The sequence below is a fragment of the Camponotus vicinus genome, unplaced genomic scaffold (genome assembly GCF_025532165.1).
Source record: "Camponotus vicinus isolate PSW18456_S1 unplaced genomic scaffold, iyCamVici1.0 SCAF_11, whole genome shotgun sequence".
Classification (NCBI taxonomy): Eukaryota; Metazoa; Arthropoda; class Insecta; order Hymenoptera; family Formicidae; genus Camponotus; species Camponotus vicinus.
The window spans coordinates 552,199-573,851 of NW_028141947.1; the positions used below are offsets into that span (position 1 = coordinate 552,199).

The 21,653-nt window shown below is 34.7% G+C and overlaps 2 protein-coding genes across 3 annotated transcripts in view; one reads left to right on the forward strand and one right to left on the reverse strand.

The window, feature by feature from the left end:
• Positions 1–21,653, reverse strand: part of LOC145962025 (retinal homeobox protein Rx2) — a 123,546-nt gene that overhangs the window by 75,513 nt on the left and 26,380 nt on the right. Inside the window, exon 1 of one of the 2 annotated variants that reach the window (XM_083082758.1) lies at positions 19,202–19,214. The exons of the other annotated variant lie outside the window; for it this stretch is intronic. The gene's annotated coding sequence lies outside the window, so the exon portion shown is untranslated. Of the gene's footprint in view, positions 1–19,201; positions 19,215–21,653 lie in introns of those variants that run through there. 2 annotated transcript variants of the gene reach the window in all.
• Otp (orthopedia homeobox) overlaps positions 17,134–21,653 on the forward strand; it is a 31,422-nt gene continuing 26,902 nt past the window's right edge. The window contains exon 1 of the mRNA XM_083082757.1: positions 17,134–17,371. Coding sequence (XP_082938883.1) covers positions 17,326–17,371 — 46 coding nt within the window. The 5' untranslated portion in view covers positions 17,134–17,325. The remainder of the gene's footprint in view (positions 17,372–21,653) is intronic.

A 21,653-nucleotide genomic window follows, 5' to 3' on the forward strand; every position in this document is an offset into this window, starting at 1 on the left:
CGTCTGCGCCGATCCTTGTATGCGCAGTGATTTTGTCATCTATCTAGATCGAGATTGCATGATACTTTGATTAGAATAACCGTCTGTAAATTCATATATTTATCATCGCGTCAACTTGGTCTTAGATAAATGAATGATACTTGTATTAATTAGTTTTCGAGCGATTTGTAACAAAAGATTGAAAAATAATGCTACGTATGTATAAAATCATCGGGTGCAAAAGATTTGCATATAATTGATCATTTTCGAGGTTTTTCTTCACTTTTACTGAGGCCGCATTCATAAATTCATTGAATCGAGGTAATGAATATATATCATGATGTAATAAATTAGAGTTTATTCACTGTCAGATGTCAAAGATCTTTGAGAACGAGTTGTCTTTATGACAATTTTATTATATAATTCTCTTGCATTACAACAACTGTAAACGGAAATGTGAATATTTATCAAGCTATCTCGTGAGCAATGTTATTATACTTGCATATTATAATGAAAATATCCAAGTATAAGAGTTGTGATGAAGCAATTCTTCAGAATATATATATTTGTTATGTAAAAAAACGCATTGTTGGACAGAATGGTAACATATGTAATATTGCATATTTTGAGAAATCAAAAAAATCTAATGCAACAAGACCTACACACATGCGCACACACACGCACATAATACAGGTTATTTTTTATATTAATTATATTATAATTTTAATTCTTAGAGTCAAATTTAAAATATCGATTTGATTATCATATTAAATATCACGCGGAAAAACTGATATACATCGAATTTTATTATCGTTGACTTATACTACTGATTAACATCGGAAAACTCAATTTGTCTTAAAGTTTCATCTTTCCTTCTCGCGAAATATATATCCTAATGTGTAAGTTGATAGGTTTATATCTCATGCTTTAAAAAGATAAAAAAAAAAAAGAAAAATACCACGGGTTCTAGCCAGTAACAGAGAGGTGAAGTCACACGGCTTTTCACTTATTCACCGAACCGATAAATAAAAAAAACTGCAGCGCGGCGAGTGCATAAAACATTGAAACCGCTTGAAATCGATTGCGTTTCATTACATCGCCGCGAAACCACGTCACTCGGAGATTTTTTTACTTTCGCGAAGATACCGTTTTAGGTCGATTCGCGGGTTCGTTGACCCGCGGGAGATTAGTCGTCATCGGAGAGGTCCTGCGAGAGATACGTAAAATGCGACGCCGCTTTTCATTGTTATAAATAAAACGATTGGGAACGATTAATATATATTTAAAGCGCGGTACATAATACCGCGGTGACGGTATCGCCGGTCCTTTTGGGCATCGACCCTGGGAAACAAATAATAAAAGGAGAGGGAAGAGAGTCGGAAAGAGGATAGGTTGTCGCGGAAAACGCGTAAATAGAAAAGATGAACTGCTGCTGTGAGTGGAGAGCTATAAATTTTACTACGGAAAGAAGCAGATATATTTTCATGATCAATTTGCATTCGCGAATCGTGATATCTCTTTACAAGCGCGGTATCTTTCCTTATACGCGACCGGCATCAACATTTTATACATACTTAATGATGACTAATAACTAAGGAATCAAGCCTGTCACATTGACACCGAGTAATTGATTCGGCTATAAATGAACTAGTTACACAAGGTTCAATGAATTCTGTACGTTCTGCCAAATTATCTACTTCTAATCGTGGTATTTGTTATCTATGTATAATGTCCATTATCGGAGTAAATTTTTCGTGCATTCGCCGGTAGCTTTTATTTTCCAAAAGCCTCTTAATAACAAATTAAAATTAATAATTAAAATTATTAATATTACATTATATTATTAATATAATATTTGTATATTAATAATATATTTGCAAATTAAATAAATAAATAAATATATATATATATATATATATATATATGTATATGCATAATTATTTGCTTAATTAATTAATTAATAATTTTAATTTTTATATTAATTTATAATAATTTTAATTTTATCATATATATAATTATATATTTAATTTTTAATTTATAATTATATATATATAATTTCCTTTTTACTTAAAAATTACTAAAAAAATGTTTATTCGATGCTACCTCCCTCGTAAAAATCGATCACATGACGAAAGATGAGACCCTTTCGTGGACCGAAAAGCGATCGAAAAGTGATCGAAAAATCCGAACTCGGGATGCCGACGGAAGAAGAAACGTTAACGGGGGATGGAAAGGGCGCTCAAGACACAGAGGGAGGGAAAGGGCGCAATATAACCCCGCGATTGCCCAGTAAATATCGGGGCGAGGTTATAGCCAGCTCCGCGGCCCGTAAACCAAGACATTAAATTTTATAATATTGCGTCCCGTCTCTCGCATCCCGTCCCCTACGTTTTGTGCCCCTCGCTCTCCTTCTGGTCCCTTCCTATGTCGGCCGCCCACGTTGGCCCTCTCTTCGACCCATCCTTCTCTCGATGTTGCGTGAACGTGCGAGCGCGCACGGCGTGCTTTTATTGGCTATTTACAGAGGAAATGGCCTCTAAATTAACTGCAGACTGCCGGATTGCTACCTATATCGAGCGGCCTCGTATAACGTCCTGTCGCTCGCTCCCGATCAAAATCGAAATGACAGTGCATCGGGGAGCGATTAATCGCGCGCATCGAGATGTAGCGACTCTTTTCCCTCCCCCAACGACCAATCTCACTCTGCGATTTTTTTTTAATTTCGAAAAAGAATCTGAGAATGTTACGTAACGATACCTCCTACATTTGTATTTAATATTTAATGATCTGCGGAATTATTGAATTTGTAATTTTTTCCTAGAAATATAATATAATCAGACAAATTATTCTATGTGAATTGCATATATTTTGTGTCAATCAAATGTAATTTTGTTTTTATAATTGAGAATATATATAAGATTATAGAATACTCAACATTTTTATCAATGTTTTATATTATTTTAAAAATAAAGATTAAAATAAAAATTAAAAATAAATATTATATTATATATATTTTATATATATATTATTATTTTAAATTTTTATTACGATTTTATGTTTAAATCTATACTCATTAGATATGGTGCCTACAAATTATCTCAATTTTAATATCGCTATTCTTTTATTACTATGCTTTTTAAAGTATAATAATTGTAGGATGATGCAATTCTTAATAATTAAAGCTCAGTAAATTTAGACGATTTGTATTTTTATACTGTATATTTGTTACAATATTACTTGTCATCTCTCTGGGAAAAGTATATATTTTGTTAAAATATATGCACAATAAATAAATTAAAAAAACAGCTGACAATGAATATATGTGATTACAATATTTCTAAAATAAAACACGATTCTAGCCACGATTTTAAATTTGCTATTGTAAAATCATCAAGAAATAGTCGTCCATTCATATATTGAGTGACAGAGATTTAAATCACATTGATTCATTTTTGACATCTAATTTCTTAGTCATCAAAAAATAATGATTGCTAATGTATTATCGAGTAATCTTCTAACATTATATTTTCTCTGATTGATACTACTTTATATTTTAGTCTATATAAACTCTCACCAAAAATATCAAATCACGTAGACAGAATTTAATTTCCATGAGATCCGATAAATCTAACTATTCACCGGTATTATTTTTTCCGCAAACTAATGCTAAATTTTGACATTTGTTAAAATGATTGAAAGACACATTTTATTTTTATAATCATTATATCATTTTGTATGTAAATTGTATACAGTTTTTTAAATATGACATTGGCATCAAACGTTTCGGCATCGATTTACGTGAAATTTTCATCGACTCGAAGACGTTGATCGATTCCGACTTGCGAGCGCCAAATAAATTTCATGTTTCAATTAATTTTTCGGGCACGTGTCGCCACGTGAACGCCGTCGGTCCCGTTGCTCGTCCTCTCTCTGCTCTTCGCAAGGCTTACAGCCGTTCTCTGTCCGTGGGCAGGGGCTTAATACAAACGCAAATATATTAAGTGTTGTCCGCGCTACGACTCTATTTATAATGCCTGTTTTATTCATGACGGATGCGCGATATACATCTTTCATATGATCGTAAAACGATCAATGAAATTGTAGCCGACAGGATGAGCGCACGAGTATCATCGATATATCTGATAAATACATTGTTCCTTATCTCGTTTAGACACCGTGCCGTCGAGCACCTAGTAATAATCCGAAATAGGGTCAGCCAATTATGCAAAGTTGATTAATGAGATAATTAAATTAGTAGCTTGATTGTGAAAACATGGTGGCGGAATTTATAAGCTGTGCAACAAGTACAGTGTTCTCACTTTACCCGTTTTATATTAAACATGTGAACTATCTATTATGATTGTGATTGCACCAATGTCGATTTATTTTAATCGTTTAATGGTTTTATTGATTACCTTTTTGTAAAAATCAGAAATGAAATTTAATTGTTAAATGACTAATTGCTACTAAAATCGACTATTATAGAATGAACAATTATAATTTTATGATGTAAGAAATATATTAGAATTTTATGACTAAAGTGTTAATACTTCCGCGAAAGTTTCATGCATATATAACACGTTCAGAATTATGTATATCAACTAGAGTTCTTTTTGTTTCTTCTTCTCTACAGTTAGAATTGCAAAAGATTTAATAATGCATGTCGACAGAAATTGTTATAGATTTTTTTTTAGAAAAGGCAAGATCTATCGATTAAATAATCTAAATTTGTTATAGATGCAACGCAAAACAATATAATCGAATGCAGTCAATTAGTTTTACTTGTCGCATCTTTCTTATGGAGAATCGTATTAAATTTCTGTTCATGTTGTTTTTTTTTTGACGGCTAATATTATCTTTTCATATTAAGATAAAGAAATAATTTTATGATTGTTGATTAAATTGTTGATTTTATTCTCTCATGATGTATTTATTAATTATAAATTCATTAAATATCTGATAAAGGAACATATTGCTGTAAATTAAAGTCTTTACATGTACAAGTAGATATTAATACCCTGCGATTTTTTATATTTTTAAAATTTTATCCTTATTTTTATTATAATAATATATAAATTACGTATAAATTATAATCATAATAAAAAAGAATTATTAAATTCTCTTTTATAATAATATTTTGCTCAATTATTTTATGTTTTCTATTGATTTCACAATTTATAATAATACTTGTAAAATTTTATGTTTGCAGGATGCATCAAGTCGTGCCTATTAATGGAAAATCAAGAAGACACTAGGGAACATTTTAAATCAAATAAGATTTGACTTAGCCGCAAACCATCCTCTGCATCAACACGATCATGAACGACATATGTTTGAACAGCGTGGTAATATATACATAGTTCCTTCTTGGACACGTCCTCGTACAACATATTAACAGCTTAGCCGGTAAGCCTTTTATATTACATTTTTCCCTCTATGGGGTCTCCTAATCCAATGGGGTAGCTCGCCTCCCTATAATACCAAGGGTGCACGTAGCGAATTCGACCTTGCCCAATGCTTAACTTCGCACACATCGAAATCAGACCGAAGATTGTGAGTTAAAGGAATCTATTGGAAAAGCAATTTGTAAATAAAGCGGAAAGAGCTCATAATTTCCAAAAATATATAATATTGTCCGCAAGTGAATTCAATTAAAATTAAAGTGCACACAATCTTGATATGTTAATCTCACTTTATCGAATGCATAAAAGGTATTTTACACATATTATTACAAATTTTAATAAAGATTTGATACGAAATATATTATTTTATGCTACTTGAAGGTAATTATTCTCTAATATTCTCTAATCATCTCTTTAATTATCTCTTTTGACACAGACATATGATAATGTAATATAAATTGTTAGTGTTGTAAAGTACTTATAGTACGCATTTCGTAGTGTTTATGTTCTCCAGGTTTAGGTGCTCTCTCCTAAGGTATTAGTTTCAATGTTCGACGCAAATCTAATTCAACCAAAAGTTGATTAACTAAATAAAACTTTAAACTTCCTCGCGTGTTTGTATGCGATACAATCTCCACTCTTCAATGGGCTCATACAAGTGAAACATTGTAAACAAATGTTTATGTTTGTCTGCTGATGTAATCTACGAGATGCTGTTCGAAAATAGATTAGGCTTTATTTAATAAATTTTTCTAGAAAGAGAGAGATGAATATGAACTATAATAATTATCCAGCGTCTCCGTATTTTGAAATCACACATAATACTTTCATTACAAAGTCTAAAGTTTATTCGTATAAAATTTCACAATTTAAAAAAGGATTTTTCAGAAATTTTGCTTTTATAGATGCTTCACATATATATGATATCCGTTAAATATTACATGGAACTCTCTTGCAAATTCATTTTTTCCTCTGGAAATGAAGAAAAAAATATTAATAAAAAATATAAATAACTCCAAGATCGAATGGTTGGGAATTAAACGAAATAGCTCAGCAACATCTCGTGTTGATAAATCGCGAGATTAAAACTTGTAAATAGGATGCATGGCGCGATCGCTACCCTAATTTACCCTGCGCCCATGATTCCAATATCCCATCAATGGCTTTCTCGTGTGCGCTACGCAACCCGGTGAATCGAACCTCGGCGGAATCGTTCTGGCCGATATAACCGCTTCCTCTGACTTGACTTTGTGAGCATTTCACGCCCGCAGCTCCAATTAACTAGAATGACTGACCGCACCGCGTCGTCGTAAATCTGTTGCCCCGTCGAAGCGCGCCGAAAGCGCATTAACGGCACGGACATAAGTTTAGCGGCAGGTCCGTGTTTGCCAGGGGCGCACCCTGGCTGGGGTCGGCCCATTGTTTGCCCCGAAACGCACGCAACACGGAATCATCCCTTGACGCGTGACTTACGTGCCAGTAAAGCCAAACACACCGCGGGATATATCGCGCGCGCGCGAATGTATTTTTTTGCCCGATCGTATAATCGCAGAGAACCAGGATTCTCTCTCGTAGCTCGCGTCTTCGAATTTGGCCGATGAAATTTTTAGGGGAAAAATTGCCATTCGATTTCTACGCGATATCGTTAGATCTTGTATGATAAAAGCAATGACGCGAAGATGTGACGTTGACGAAGAGCGTGACAGTCGACAGGACCCTTGTGAATTAATAAAACTGTATCATGTATTAATAATGAATATTGTAAAGGACCGAGCTCAAGTAAAAAATCGCTGATAAATTTAACGAAAGTAAAATTGATTACAACGTGATAAATATTTTTCAAATGTTTCTAAAAAATTCAATAAATCCGGAATCTCTTTCTTTCTCTCTGCGCGAGGGTCAACTGTATATTTTCGATCAAGAAGGCGTTTAAACGCCGAAAGGGAACATCAGAATGCAGAGAACATTACATCGGCGCGCGATGGGATAGAGAAGAGTTTGAAGATATGAAAGGGCGGTAATAAATCTTTAGCCGGGACTTAAGTTCCGGAGTAAATCTTGCCACGTTTTAGCAGTAAGTCCAGAGCTCACTGCGAAAAAGGATCAAGCATACCGACTTGGCGGATAACGTCCTGCATGTCGTCGCTTGCTACGCTGCCGTTAACGGCGGCTGCGTAGTCCACGAAAGGTGCTAAATCCACTTGCGACAAGTTTAAAATCGACTCCTCCGCCCATACTGATGTGTTTCGCTTTAATCCGGAAGGAAAAAGAACTGACCCCAGCAAGACTCTTTAGAGATTACCACGAATTTCGTTCATCTATCTAATACTCGTTTTTCTTTGCGATTCTACGCGATGTATTAAAATTATTGTATGCTTGAGAAATATGTCTTTTTTTACTTTTTAAACTAATTGTAATTTTAAATATTTTTATTTACATATAAATGTTTAATTTTTAACCTTTCCTCTTTTTGAAAAATCCCTAATGAACCTGATATTTCGTCTCTTTTTATTGCGACGAAAAAGGCTACGTAAAAATATACTCGATAGAAAGTTGCGTGAGAGTGGTGGACGGAAGGAGAGAAACTTTGGCCAGACTAGAAGAGAGAACAGCATGATTTAGATATCGCCTTCTTGTGGTAATCAATTTCCATTAACAAAGTCTCAGCACGGTTAGAGAGAAAGAGGACTGCAGGTGAGGGAGATTCGAGGAGCGAAACCTGAAAACGGAGGGAAAGAAAGTACGGAAATAAAAAAGCGTAGCTCGCGAGACATTGTGCTGTAATGAGGTCTTGTACATTTTTATCTTAAGAAATCATTGCCGCTCGAGAGACGGAAATTCTTTTCTTTAAATACCCTGTCAGTTTCAGTAATTGCAAGCCGTAACGAAGCAATCGTGCAATTGCGCTCCATGAGCGAAGTACAAGAATAGAGTGGAGAATCGGGGGTGGGTTGGGAGGAGGGGGGAGGGCGACAAATGTAATAATTTTTAAATGCCGATAAATAAAAGGTATAATAACCGAAATGTTAAAATACGCTTTCATATTGTATCAAATTGTTATCGCAATCGCGCATGTAGCTATCATCGGGAATTTTATACATTTTTGGAATAAGCTATAATATAGATTTATTACTTTGATTTATTACTTTTCACATTCGTGTCAATGGTGTGAAAAATCACGCGTGGAATATACGTATTATTAATATGTTATCAAACAGTGTTCATATATTCCCTTTCCCCTTCTTCCCCATTTTTAGCAATAAACAAATCTCGAATATAAGGAGGAAAGTGTCGTCCCCAAGCTTCTCCCGGTTAAGTTCAGCCGAGAAAATTGAAAAACTTCTCGGTAAAATTGTCCCGCCACTACTTGCACTAAACTTAACCACCTCGTGCTCAATACATTCTAAAAACTAATTAAACTTTGGACATACACACAAAGAGTCCCCGGCACAAGTTTCTCCTGACCAATTCTGCGAGGTGGATTAAGTGGTAGCTTTCAAAACTAAATGTATAATAAAAAAAAGTACATGTAGGAATATTCAGATAAAATGAAATATAAATATACCTACATTTCTGGTAAAATATATCAATTTTTAAGTTTAATTCATTTAACTTATTACGACGTGTTAAATATTAAATATGCATCATCTTTATCCAACTCTAGAGATATAAAACTAGTTAAATTATTCATTTTTACAAAAAAATGATGATACGTAATAAACAACAAGCAATTCGGAGGAGTTTGTTGATTCACATTTCTCTTGTAAACCCGTCGATTGTTGAATCCGAATCGTTTAATAGTACGATTCTAATGTGTCAGAGTGTTTTATGGATATTTATTGCGTAAACTTCACCAATCTTATAAACGTGATAACTCTCTCGGGCGGTATTAAACGGGACGATACGAGAAATACATGGCTCTCTTATGAGTGAAGAAGCGAGGCAGACGCGATAAATCGACCAAAATTCGCGGATCGCTTTCGCATCGCCGGTTCGGCAATTAAGCGAAAGCCGGCGGTATCGAGTGGCAAAATATTTGCAGAAATGTGGCATCGCCGATAACGGTTGGTAACTCGTTGGCAGCCCGTACTAGGAATGTGAGATATGGGTGGAACTCGATCGACATCCAAATGAAGCATGCTACAGAGTCGGCAAGTGCCTGGCTGGATATTATAGACCTGTGAACGAGACTGAGGGGTGGTTTCGCGCTAAATTGAAACGCTCGAAGGTAACGTCTAATGAAAGCACAAGCGCGGGAGCTAATATCCACCCCACTAGAATGTAATAATTTCAGAATGGTACTTCAGAGAGAGCTGTACTTGTGCAACAAAGGTTAACCACGCGAACAGCTATTCGCGATCGCGCAGCGAGAAATCGTCAGAGATGGAGAGAAAGAGAGAGTCCGGCGGGGAAAAGTATCGGGCCAGGTGGGCGATTTATATCACGAGTTACCGAACCGGATGATCCGCGTGCGCGCTCGATACCGGGAATAAGGATCATTGCGATTGGACCGGAAGATGAGTCTCGCGTGACCTCTTTGATATTACGTAGTTACGGATTCCCGGGAGTGAAATTGTCGACACAAGCCAAAAGTTGGGACCTATTTTAGGATCTGTTCGAAGGCAGACGACAGGTCTAACAAGACGGTCAATTACATATTCAAGCCATGTAGCTATTTAGCTTTAGTTAAATGAAAAAGTCTATGATATTAAAATTCTGTTTAGTTTTTAATATTTATAATTTTCATCATAATTCGTGCTTGATTAACTTGAAAAAAAGAATAATTATTTTTTTAAAATGTTTGTATTTTCTTATCATTGCAACATGATTGTTTCTCTAATAAACACGCAAATATTTATTCAAATTTCATGTCAATTTTATTTCGTAGAAAAAGAAAGAGAAAAAAGCGTGCTTAAAATATTCAGAGACTCGGTGATTATTTTATGAAATTATAATAGTTTATACACTCGCTGAAAAAATAGAAACGTCTTTAAAGTATTGAGTTCCATCGGTTCGGAAGAATAAGCGGATTATATGATGTTACTCGCAATGAGATTCTCAAGAAGGTACTTCTTTATAAATTAGAGATGTACTGAAACATCAAGATATATATCTGAAATATATCTCGGCGCACCTATGGCATTTTCCTGGACGCATGTAATTTGTCCGATGTCAAGACGTTGCTGAAAATAAAGTGAACAGCATACGAAATGCATCCATTTGCAAATGCAAAATCAACTTTTACGCTACAATTTAAGTTCAAAATTACATTGTATCATCATAACGCGAATTTAAAACATCTTTCGATAGATTTAATCAATTTTATAATATTAATAATTATAATATAAATAAGTGTAGAGATTATTTCTTTGAATTGCATTTTACACACATATTTTTTTCAAAAGGTGAGGAGAGATCTTAATTTTGCATTCATTAGAAATACAAAATACCGGACATTGATTACGAGCTAATGAAACATACTTTTTTTCGCATAGCATAATATTTCATTGCAGTTAGCAGTGAAGCTTTTTACGAGTAGTTGCCGGATAAACCTTGATAACTGACAGTAATCTACTCTAGACGGGTCGATAGTTACGAAAGCCCGGTATAAAAATAATATCGAAGAGTCCGGCGTGTGTAAGTGCATCCGTAAAATGAATTTTGTTGGAGGGTCATCTCTCTCTCTCCCTCTTTCTCTCTATTTTTCTCTCTTTCTCTCGCCCTCGTAAGCGTGAGCGCTCGCGCGTGCGTGCGTGCGTCGACGGGGACGGAGGGGACGTGAGAGCATGTAGGTGCTGTAAGCACAAATTGCCGCAAATTGGAGAAAATTGAATGAAGCTTACAGCTTAACGAAGGCACTAAACCCTTGCGGAACGACCTATCTCAACATGCAGCCCATTTTCGTGATAAGTGAAGAGATGTCGCGCGTTTAAAACACTCTAACCAGGACGCCGCTGTGACATTGACGTTGCGACATCCATGCCGCAAATCTTTCCCAAAGATTCTCGTATGAGTCGCCGACCATACTTTCGAGGGATTCGTCTCAATGGAAATTCGCTGCTGGGCGATATATTATTCACATTTCGCGAAAAGCAAAGAGATAAATATATATTGTTGAGAAGTATATCTTATAAATATCACATCTCATCAAATATCATCTCATTAAGCACAATTTCATTCATCATATCTCATCAACTAACATTTCTCCATTTATTTTGATTTTTCGGTCACTTTATAGACAAAAATAATATTTTATGTCGCACATGCTATAAATGACGCAATTTTTTAGTCCTTTTAAATCGCACTGTTTGGATAATTATTTCATCTAGCGGTATACTTTTACGATGTTTCGACATTTGAGATTTTATTCCGGTAAAAATATATTAATAAAGTATTTTCCGAAATCGTTACACTATTTATTAAATATGTAATAATTGCGTAAACGATCTCGTTTTATAAGAAATTGCGAATATTCTTTTACTAAATATAATTTTATTATATATCTATATTTTCCGTTGCCTAAAAGTTTCAATTCAATATTTATAGCTTATGAAATAGAGTTCGTTTGTTAGAATCAAATTAGCAAAAATTAATCCGCAACAAGATATGGCGGACAAACATTGCATCTCAACATTTTTTTTATGTTATCTTGAGTCTCGGAGCTCTAGTCCGAGCATCGATGGAAGCGAACACTTGCCTCGAACGACAAAAGATTTTGATTTTCCGATAGAAAAGGTCGTTATTGAAGTACTTTGCCGCCGCTGAAGAACTCCGAAACGACCGTAACCGGTGGAAACTGAGGGAGAAGAGGATTCTCGTTGACCGAACAGAGACAGAGATGAGGAAAGAGAGAAACAGAGAGAGAAGAAGAGAAAGGGAGAGGGAGGGAGAGGGAGACAACGAGAGAGAGAAAGGGAGGAAAGGGAGAAGGGAAACCGGAGAGGGCGAGGTCGAAAGAAAAAGAGAGGAAAAGGAGAGAAGAAGGAGAGAAGGGCGGCATATGGCGGTTTGCAGCAAACGGGAGAGACACCGACTAGAGGGCGAGACGTAGAATATGTCTGGCGTATGTGGAGAACCTTGTACACTCACCCGGGACCCGTTATGGGGGCATTCCGGCTTCTGGTATGTAATATCAGAAATTCCTGTCTACCTGTGTGTCGCCTGTTGCCCCGTGCGCGCGATGTTCCAATTGGAGCCGGCGAAACGCGCACCCGCGCGCGATGCGAAAGTGGTATTACTTGTGTGTCGGCGGGGTTTGAGGGCGGAACGAGGGTCGGATCTCGCCAACGCTTAGGAAAATAAAATTATTTTGCGCAACAAAAAAATAGCCCCGAGCGGATTCGATTTACCATCATCGATTAAACTATTATATGATGTCATTCATCGTGCTTGATATACTAATAATATCTTCTCATTATATGTGCGAAACATAACAATGTCCGTTTGATACTTTGCTGAATGTGAAATTAATTACAGACATGTAATTTATTATTTAATATATTTTACTTAATTTTGCCTCTTTAAACTAATATTAAATAAATAAGTACTTTCCACGCTTATAGTTTGATGATTACTAAATTGCTTAATTATTAATTTGATTGCAATTTTATACAAGAGACATCGGGAAATTATTTATTAGAATAACAAAGAGTATCATGTTTTGGAACATATTAATTTCTTAACATGCAATCAATTGTGACCCAGTAATATACGACCCATCAAGAACTTTGGGAAGGATGTACTGCAACTTTCCGAGGCAACGAACAATGTATATAGAGAGGACTTTGGTTTCGTCGCATGGTAGGGTAGTTTTAGCCAGAGGCATCGGTTGTCTGCATTCGACACATTGTCAATTTGCCGCTGCTCGTCTCGTCTGTTTAAAATCGATCGTGCCAGAGCACACATACCTGCCTACCAAATAATTTTCGGTTTACGAGTGCTGTAGATGTCATTCCAGTTCCCTAACAATGCGTTGAAAAAATAGTCGCTTTGTTCAATTTTTGCCCGCCACCAGCATGTTTTGGCCACATGTATTAGTCGTCTTTGAAACTGTCTATACATAACGATTTCAATCAAAGCTATTTCTATCGTTCTCGCGTTTATTTCGATGTTTTGCGATTATAATCGAATAATTTCTTAGGCTTGATTACATTAATCCACGTTTCGATATATCTCTTCATTTCCTGTGTTTAAATGTGTAATATCTATCGAGTAAACAAACAGTTAAAAATAACAAAAGTAATAAAAATACACGATTATGATAATAACGTTTAGGAAATATTTATTTCTTTTTAAATATTATGAAAAAAAAGTGATATCTTTTTCTCATAAATTCGATTTTTTACAGCTGCAAACAAATTAAAATTAATTTATCATTTATTCTACAATTAGGAAATATTTTTTAAGATAAAAATAAAATCACACGATGTAAAAAGATTCATAGTTAATTTATCCATTGTCAGAGCGATCCTGCTGTTCCAAATATCGCGATCATCGGAAATGAGAACCGCAAACGCGATGCATTTGAAGTATGATGTGACTGAGAATTCCGTACGGGCGAGCAACGCATTCCGCGTGATATCTATTTCATTATGGGGGAGATTCCACAGTATTTTTACAATTACACACAGCGATCATCGCCACTGGTTACATAGGTTGTACCGTTCATATTGTGTTTGTGAATATTGTCGCAATATGGTCGAAATTTCTCGGGTACGGTTTGTGTGATCGAATACTCGGACCAGCGACGTTAATTATCTTTAATCCAATTAGCTATATATTTGCATATGCCGACTACGCATATGTTCGCGTCTGCGCTCATTAGCGCCGGTGGATATGATGCAAATGAGCGAAAAATAAGTCTACAAGGGATATGACGCGTTATCTGAAAAGCATAATTAAAAATCGCATTCCTGTCAGTTGCGATTCTTCTTTGAATGCACCAAAAGTGGCTTCGTATAAGCTCATTATTACGAGATATTTGAACGAAACGTCGTTGCAAATTTTTTAATTATTCAACAGTATTGGGGGAAGAAGACGTAATAGCGACATAAATATAAATAAAATATAAATAATTTAATAACGATAAGAGAAGAATTTTTTAGAGAGAGGACGAAAAAATTGGTCACCATCGAATAGGAAATCGTATAATAAATTTTCCCGCAAACATATCACAAATAAAAAAATGCGAAGGATATAAATGTGGGAAATACTAACTTTATTAATCATCCTTGCATTAATGAAAAAATATATGAAACTCGGACGCAACTATTTCATCGCGTTTATTAAATTTCTTTGACATCTTCTTGTCTGTCCTCTTTGCAAGAAGCTATGTGACAATGCAGCAGCCTCACATTTGTTACAAATATACAATAGAAATGTTATAATATCAAACTGCATCGGTTTATACACGTATTTAAAATTTTAACCATTTCTGTTTTTTTTTTATTATTAAATTTGAAAAATAAAATATAAGCTTTCTCTTTTTATATTTATTATAAAATTGTTATAAAATAATTTGTTATAAAATTAGTTGTAAAATAAAATTATTAAAAATTTAATTATTATAAAATAAAATTATTTATTATAAAATTAGTTATTTTTATATCTATTGTAAAATTATCTATACTTTTCTATAAGCCGCGATATTATTTATAAAATTTAAATTTGTTGCAAATACAATTAAAAAAACAGAAGCATATAAAAGTTATATTAGAACAATGAATTACAATATATGATATCGATTTAATGTTAATATAGCAACTAATGTTTATGAATTACTAATGGATACGACGATTATTACAAATTACCGATGTACATGACAATACGACTTCAAATTCGTCAAAGAATGAGTCATTAAAATTATTTCAATGTGAGTGGAATACTCTGTATATTAATTGGTGCGACGTTAATAAGTCATTTAGTGCACTAAAAGCAGAGTCATTCGTACTGTTATTATTTATGTATGTGTCCATGATGGAACTACAAGAACTATTAATGAACGAGCCATATTATAAAAAAGTTTAATTAATTATTAAATTGATCAAATAAATAAAATTGATTAAATTTAAAATATCAAGATATAATTTTAGATAACAGCTTTTAAAGTAAACATTTAATTATAGTAATTTAGAAATCATTTATATATTCGATAGCATATTTATATTTTATATGTAAGCAATAAAATGTGCCGATACTCGTATTCATGCAAATTAATAATAAGCATCATTCTATATATTTGCTTTTAATTCGGAGAGGCAAATATAATGTCTTTGGATGAATCTAAAATTCCAATAAACTATTATATTATCCGGCTAACTATAAAACTACCGTTACATAAGAACTATCGTTCCTTTACGCTTATCGCAAATAGGATGGAATGCTGTAATGTAGAATCGCGGACTGGCGGATCAGTAAGCGTTAGGAGTCATCGCGACTTCGCTTCCGTTCTCGCTGCGTGGGCTGCCGCGTTATAAAAAGGGGTAGCTATTGAATTAAAAGGATGTAGAGGGAATAAGGTGCAACGAGAGAGCGAGATCGCGAAGCGAGCGAGATTCCAGCGAGGGCGCGAGGGAGGAAGCGTTGCACGAGAGGACGTGAAGCAACTCGATGAGCGAAGCGGAAAGAGACGGAGAGCGACGGGGATGGGGACGAGGCGCGGCATGGGGGTTGAAAGGGTAGAAGGGAGAAGAAAGGCGGAGGAAATGAGAAGAAGAGAGCTCTCTCTTCTCCTTCGGCCGGTCGTCTGTTCGCTCCCTCCCTCCCTCTCTTTTTCCACCCTCGCACTCGCGGCGAGCTCTCGCGCGCGCTTCCACTCCCCTTCCTCCCCCGGCCATAAAAATAAAATTTCAATAAATCTCCACCGCGCGAAAACTAGTGGGGCATCCGGAGGGCGGGCTACTCGCTCATTGGAGCCGTGTTCGTGGCGGTTGCCGCCTACCACAAAGCGGAGACGGTGAAAGAGACGGTAACCTGGATAGAGTTCATCTCGGGGATATGGGCAACCCTCGTACGGCTACCAACCACCGCGGTCCCGGCGACTGAAAATCCGCCGACGCGACGGTACCGCGTATTCGCGAGACTCCTTCATCGCGATCACCTTACATCCTTTTATTCTGATTCTTCCACTTTTTGGCGAAGCTTCCGATCCGCCGTGTCGTCCCTACCCTCTTAGAGTACGCACTCGATGATTGTGCGAAGAAAAAATTTCGCAATTATTTCAGATTAATTTTTAGGTATTTTTAATTAAATTTTCTATGTGATAAAATGTAAACTTTTAAATAAATGTAGAGAAGAATCTATACCCCAAGTAACAATCTTTTCCTAGAGATAAGTTCATTATACAATAGTATATGGAATTTGAAATTTCGCTTCACCATAATTATCAGTGCAATATTTTATCACAGATAAAATACATAATCAGAGTCTTGAATAATTTATAGTAATTATTACTTCTCCCTCCTGGAAGAAAAATAAAATAGACAAGATTCCGGTTGCAAAAATAAGTTTTTGGAAGAAGGCAATGTCGCAGCTAGCTACCTTCCTGGCTTCCGTTGAATCTGAAGGGTAGGAGCGATTTAATATCACGCCCACCGTTGCAGAACGCGAGGGTGGTAGGGACTCTCACGAGATGCGAGCGCGAGCGAGAGAACCGGCGGCGAGAGGATTTACGTGAACGAGATGCCAACATTGCCGCCAAAGCGAGAACGAGTGGGGGAGTTTGGATATGGCAGTCGGCCAGTTCGCTGTTTGCCTTCCTGGGGCACGGGCCGGTCCTCAGGCTCGTCTGTACAAATCCCAAATACTCATCTAAGGAGGATCGTGCGTCACAGTTCTTTTTTTGTCCCCTGTATAAGTTCCTCCGAGTTGAGGGTGAGGTGTTCGCGGTGTCACGCGGATTTCCGCTTCCGCGTGCTGTATCGGAGCTACGCTCCCCGGGAGCGGCATGCTCAACAATATCACCGCCGGCGGTTCCGTACACGGTATCTCCGGTAAGTACCGTACATCAGAAAGATCTCTACCCGGTTATAGTGCGTATCGAGAAGGATGAGCATTTGCGTATCACAATTTCGTTAATCTTGGTCTGTCAAATATCGAAACGTCTCGTTGGGGTTCATTTTCCAGGACTGAATTCCTTTCAAAATTTGAAGCTGGCCGAGATCCCCGACCCCCGATTTCTCTGTCACCCTATTTTGATTTATCAAAATTTCCTGCTTTAGACGGACAATATCGGTATAATTAAATGTATCTTGGATTCATCCTAAATTAAAATTCAAGATGAAATTATCAGTTTATATCATTGCAATTGACGCTTAAACTATCGATCCATTGAATGCCAAATATTATATCAATTATTGTAATTAAATTTTCACTTGCGATCATTTTAATCACGTCTTAGTTAATGTGATATGTTGCTAATGATTATGCGGGCCACCTAGTGAGACTTTTACATTATTATCTCACCAATGGATAATAAATGCATTTCAATTAGAAATATATTTTAATCGAGATATTTGAGATTACCAAATATATTTTAATCGAAATATTTGAGAGTCACCGATATGTCGCCGACGGTAGATGCGCGCTTCGCTTCTAATCTGTCCAAAAATTCTGTATAGTTTATATCTAAAGTTTTTCATCAATGTGTGAAAGACATTGTGAAGTGTTGGGCAATTTCATTGAATCAAATACATAATTCAAAGATTTAATGCAGTGTCAATATCGCAGATTCCATCAATATGAATAATAGCGCCCGATTCCACCAGCATTAATGGATTGAAAGCTGTAAATTTTTGAGATCATGACAGAAGTTACGGAGAATCGGACAAATAATGGAGTATATATCATAATTAATATTATCATCATAAATATATATATCGCGGAAAAATTATTAGTTAGTATATCACAACGATTAAATTGCTATATCGTAAAAAAATTGATTCTATTTTCATACTTTTATATGTAATGTAGAATACGACAAAGAGAAAATAGTGACGGTATATAATATTGATGTAGTAGTATAGTGTAAACTTTGATACTACAATCTCAGATTTAAAGTGCGGCGTCAAGTATCATTGTAGCATCAGGTGTCCCATAAGAGACGTGTTTCATGGTTTTTCTAAAGTGCGAGAGCTAGTTCTTACGTTCAAATTCTATAATCTCAACATTTCAATATATCACTCTTTTCTTCACGTGGCATTACTCTCAATGGATTAATATTCAAGTAATATCTTTAATTAATAATCGAACATTGTTACAGAATATCTAAACTCAAATAAAAACATTTACATAGAGGGGATGTTAAACGGTTGTCATTTAAATAATTATAATTTGATTATATGTAATTTTAAATTCTAAAATCTTTTTATATGAATTGTAATATTATGATGTACACAGATTTATTTAAAATTAATTACGTACTATTTATGGTTAAATTTGTAGTAAAAATATCTGTCTCAAAATGATAATTGCGAAAATATGTAAAAAATTATGATTAAATGTCACAGTCGATAATGAATCAAAGATCTTCTACGAGGCAAAAGTCATTTCCTGTGTAAAACGGGTGAATTAATAAAATAAATAGTACTATTATGATCTGTCGCTGAGTAATTATTACCACAATTTAATTATTTAATTTGATGTCTTTTAATTTAAATTGTTTTTATTAATCGCGAATTTTACTTGGATATATTTTATATTTTTTATGCACACATCTATTTTTAATCGCATCGTTATAATTCATTGCATTTTTTTTATTTTATTATGCTTGTAAAATACAAATCCTGAACGAATACGAATCAGATTTAATTAATTTGACTTACATCACCCGTCGGCTGGCGTAGGGACTGTTTTGCCTGGTTAATCTACTCTGAATCCTACCGAATGTTATGGGGATGATTTAACATCGTAGAATTTTCCTGTAAAATATTGATTATATTAATTTATCCATAAACTTATATTTCTTACATCATTTTTTTGCTCATTTATGCATATTGATAGTGAAAAGTGAAAAATTATTTAATCATATTAATATTTTTTTATATAAAATTAAAGATATTGATTACTTTTTTATTTATGTTAGATATTGGTGGATAATAAATTAAATTAAATTATAAATTTATAAATTATAATTTGTATAATGACAATCGTGAAAATTTTTTGTGGAAGAGTAACATATAAATAATTGATAAAGTATTTATTACGCACGTTTATAATATTTTTTTGCATAATTTCCTTTTTCTCATACACTTTTTATATCAAGTAAGGTAGTAAATTATGTTCATTTACGTTATTTGCACTTGGGAAAATTTTTCTTGTTAAATTTATCTTCTAGAATCGTAACCGGGAAAATAAAAAAGAGGGATGAAATTAATTTAAAAATCCGTATTAAATAATAGGGTAAGATGTGTCGGTAACACGTGACGCGCACGTCTTCGATCTCCTCTGTCTCAAGAAAGCCGCTTCTCGAGTTTGATGATCTTAATTACCTCAACACTGATTACATTACGCGAGAAGTTGAGGAACGATTTAGAGAGTTAGAATGTTGTAAGTGGCGAGAACTGAATAAAGTGGTACACGTTAACTGGATTAAAAGAAAATGATCATTTAATTTCTTTCACTTTAAGGAGTAGGCGATGTTTATATATGATTTATGCACTTGTTTGCTATGCTTCATTGCTTCATTTAACATTATTATCGAATAAATTGAATAATAATTCAAACGAATGAGAGACTTTCGACTTTCGAGACGATCAACTCTTATTAAGATCTTGACTTTTTATTCAAATGTTTCTAATTGTCATATAATGATGATTATGAGTTTCATGCAAATGCAGATCGTATGCTGGCTTTGCGTCTAATAAATTACACTTATCTGTCACTCGTCGGGAGATGAGATTAAACGTATACTTACTAATGATTGATCGATTCGTAAACCGCATCGATATCTTCAATTATCCCCCTTCAATTTATCGCGATATCTCGAAAATGAAATTTAGCCCTCGGACGTCGTTGCACGCATGCATTTCGTCACACTTAAAGTATGTCCGTTAAAATTTTTTATGATATACGTTAATTGCATTTGGTGCGTCGGCCATCCATTGAGACAAGGCGGGCACCAACTCGCGAATGTGACATGCGAATAAATACGTCTGTCACGACATTTCCGCACATAGTAATGTGATTTATGACTTTATTATTTAGACGTTTCTGCGCGAGCGGCTGTCAATCATAAAGTTTTCAAACGTCGATAAATGTTGCAACAATCGAACGTTATAAAAATTTCTTTTTTTTTCTACAGCCACTTCATGCACTCTGATTTACTACGATACTCCAGTGAGTGAAAAAAAAATACACGTGTAAAACGAATACTTAACTGCGACGCACGCGATCCTTTAGTGATTAGCGTGTTAATTTGATTATGATCTTTGATAATCCGATCAATTAACGCGGGATTAAGTAATAATTCTCAATCATTAACCTGAGGAAAGGTATTTCGAAGTGTATAATGTGGATATAATTACGGGGAAACAATTTTCTTTCTTTGCATTAGGATACACAATGCGATTTGGGCGAGACTATGATTATGTTGCACAATTTTTGTGCACTAACAAAATTTGTCTCATTAATGTGTGTGAAGAATTACACACACAGCGAGAATATTAAAGAAATTTATCGAATTTTAATCGAAAAAGGAGTTTATAAATACCAGGACTAAAATCCGAGTAATATCATTATGTTGAGGTTTACAAAAAGTAAGATACAAATAAAGATCTGTCATAAAGTTCATTCAAATGAGATATTCATTCAGCAAAATCTCACTACACAATAGTTTGATATCGATTCTCTATAGCTTTGTGTGATTATAAATAAAATTCATAGATTTCTATTTATATTCTGCATTCTTTTATCATATAGTAAAAATGTTTATTATTAAATATAATTAAATAAAATTATTAAACAATGAATTTGAATAAAATAAAGAGATTCCTCAGGGAAAGTTTTTCATTCTTTAATAAAAAATACTGCTGTATTTATATACTTTTCCAAAATATTCCTACTATCAAAATTCACCTAAAAAACTTGAAAACGCACGTGATTAGAAAAATTTTGACGCCATACCTACGCCCAATTTTACGCAAAATTTTTTGCGCTTACAAAAGTGTTCGCAATTAATGACCATAGTTTCAGACGAGTTATTTCATTGTTTCCGAGCCTCCTCGATTTTCCGTGGAATTTCATTGTATAATATTATCGTTGGATGGAAATTTTTTA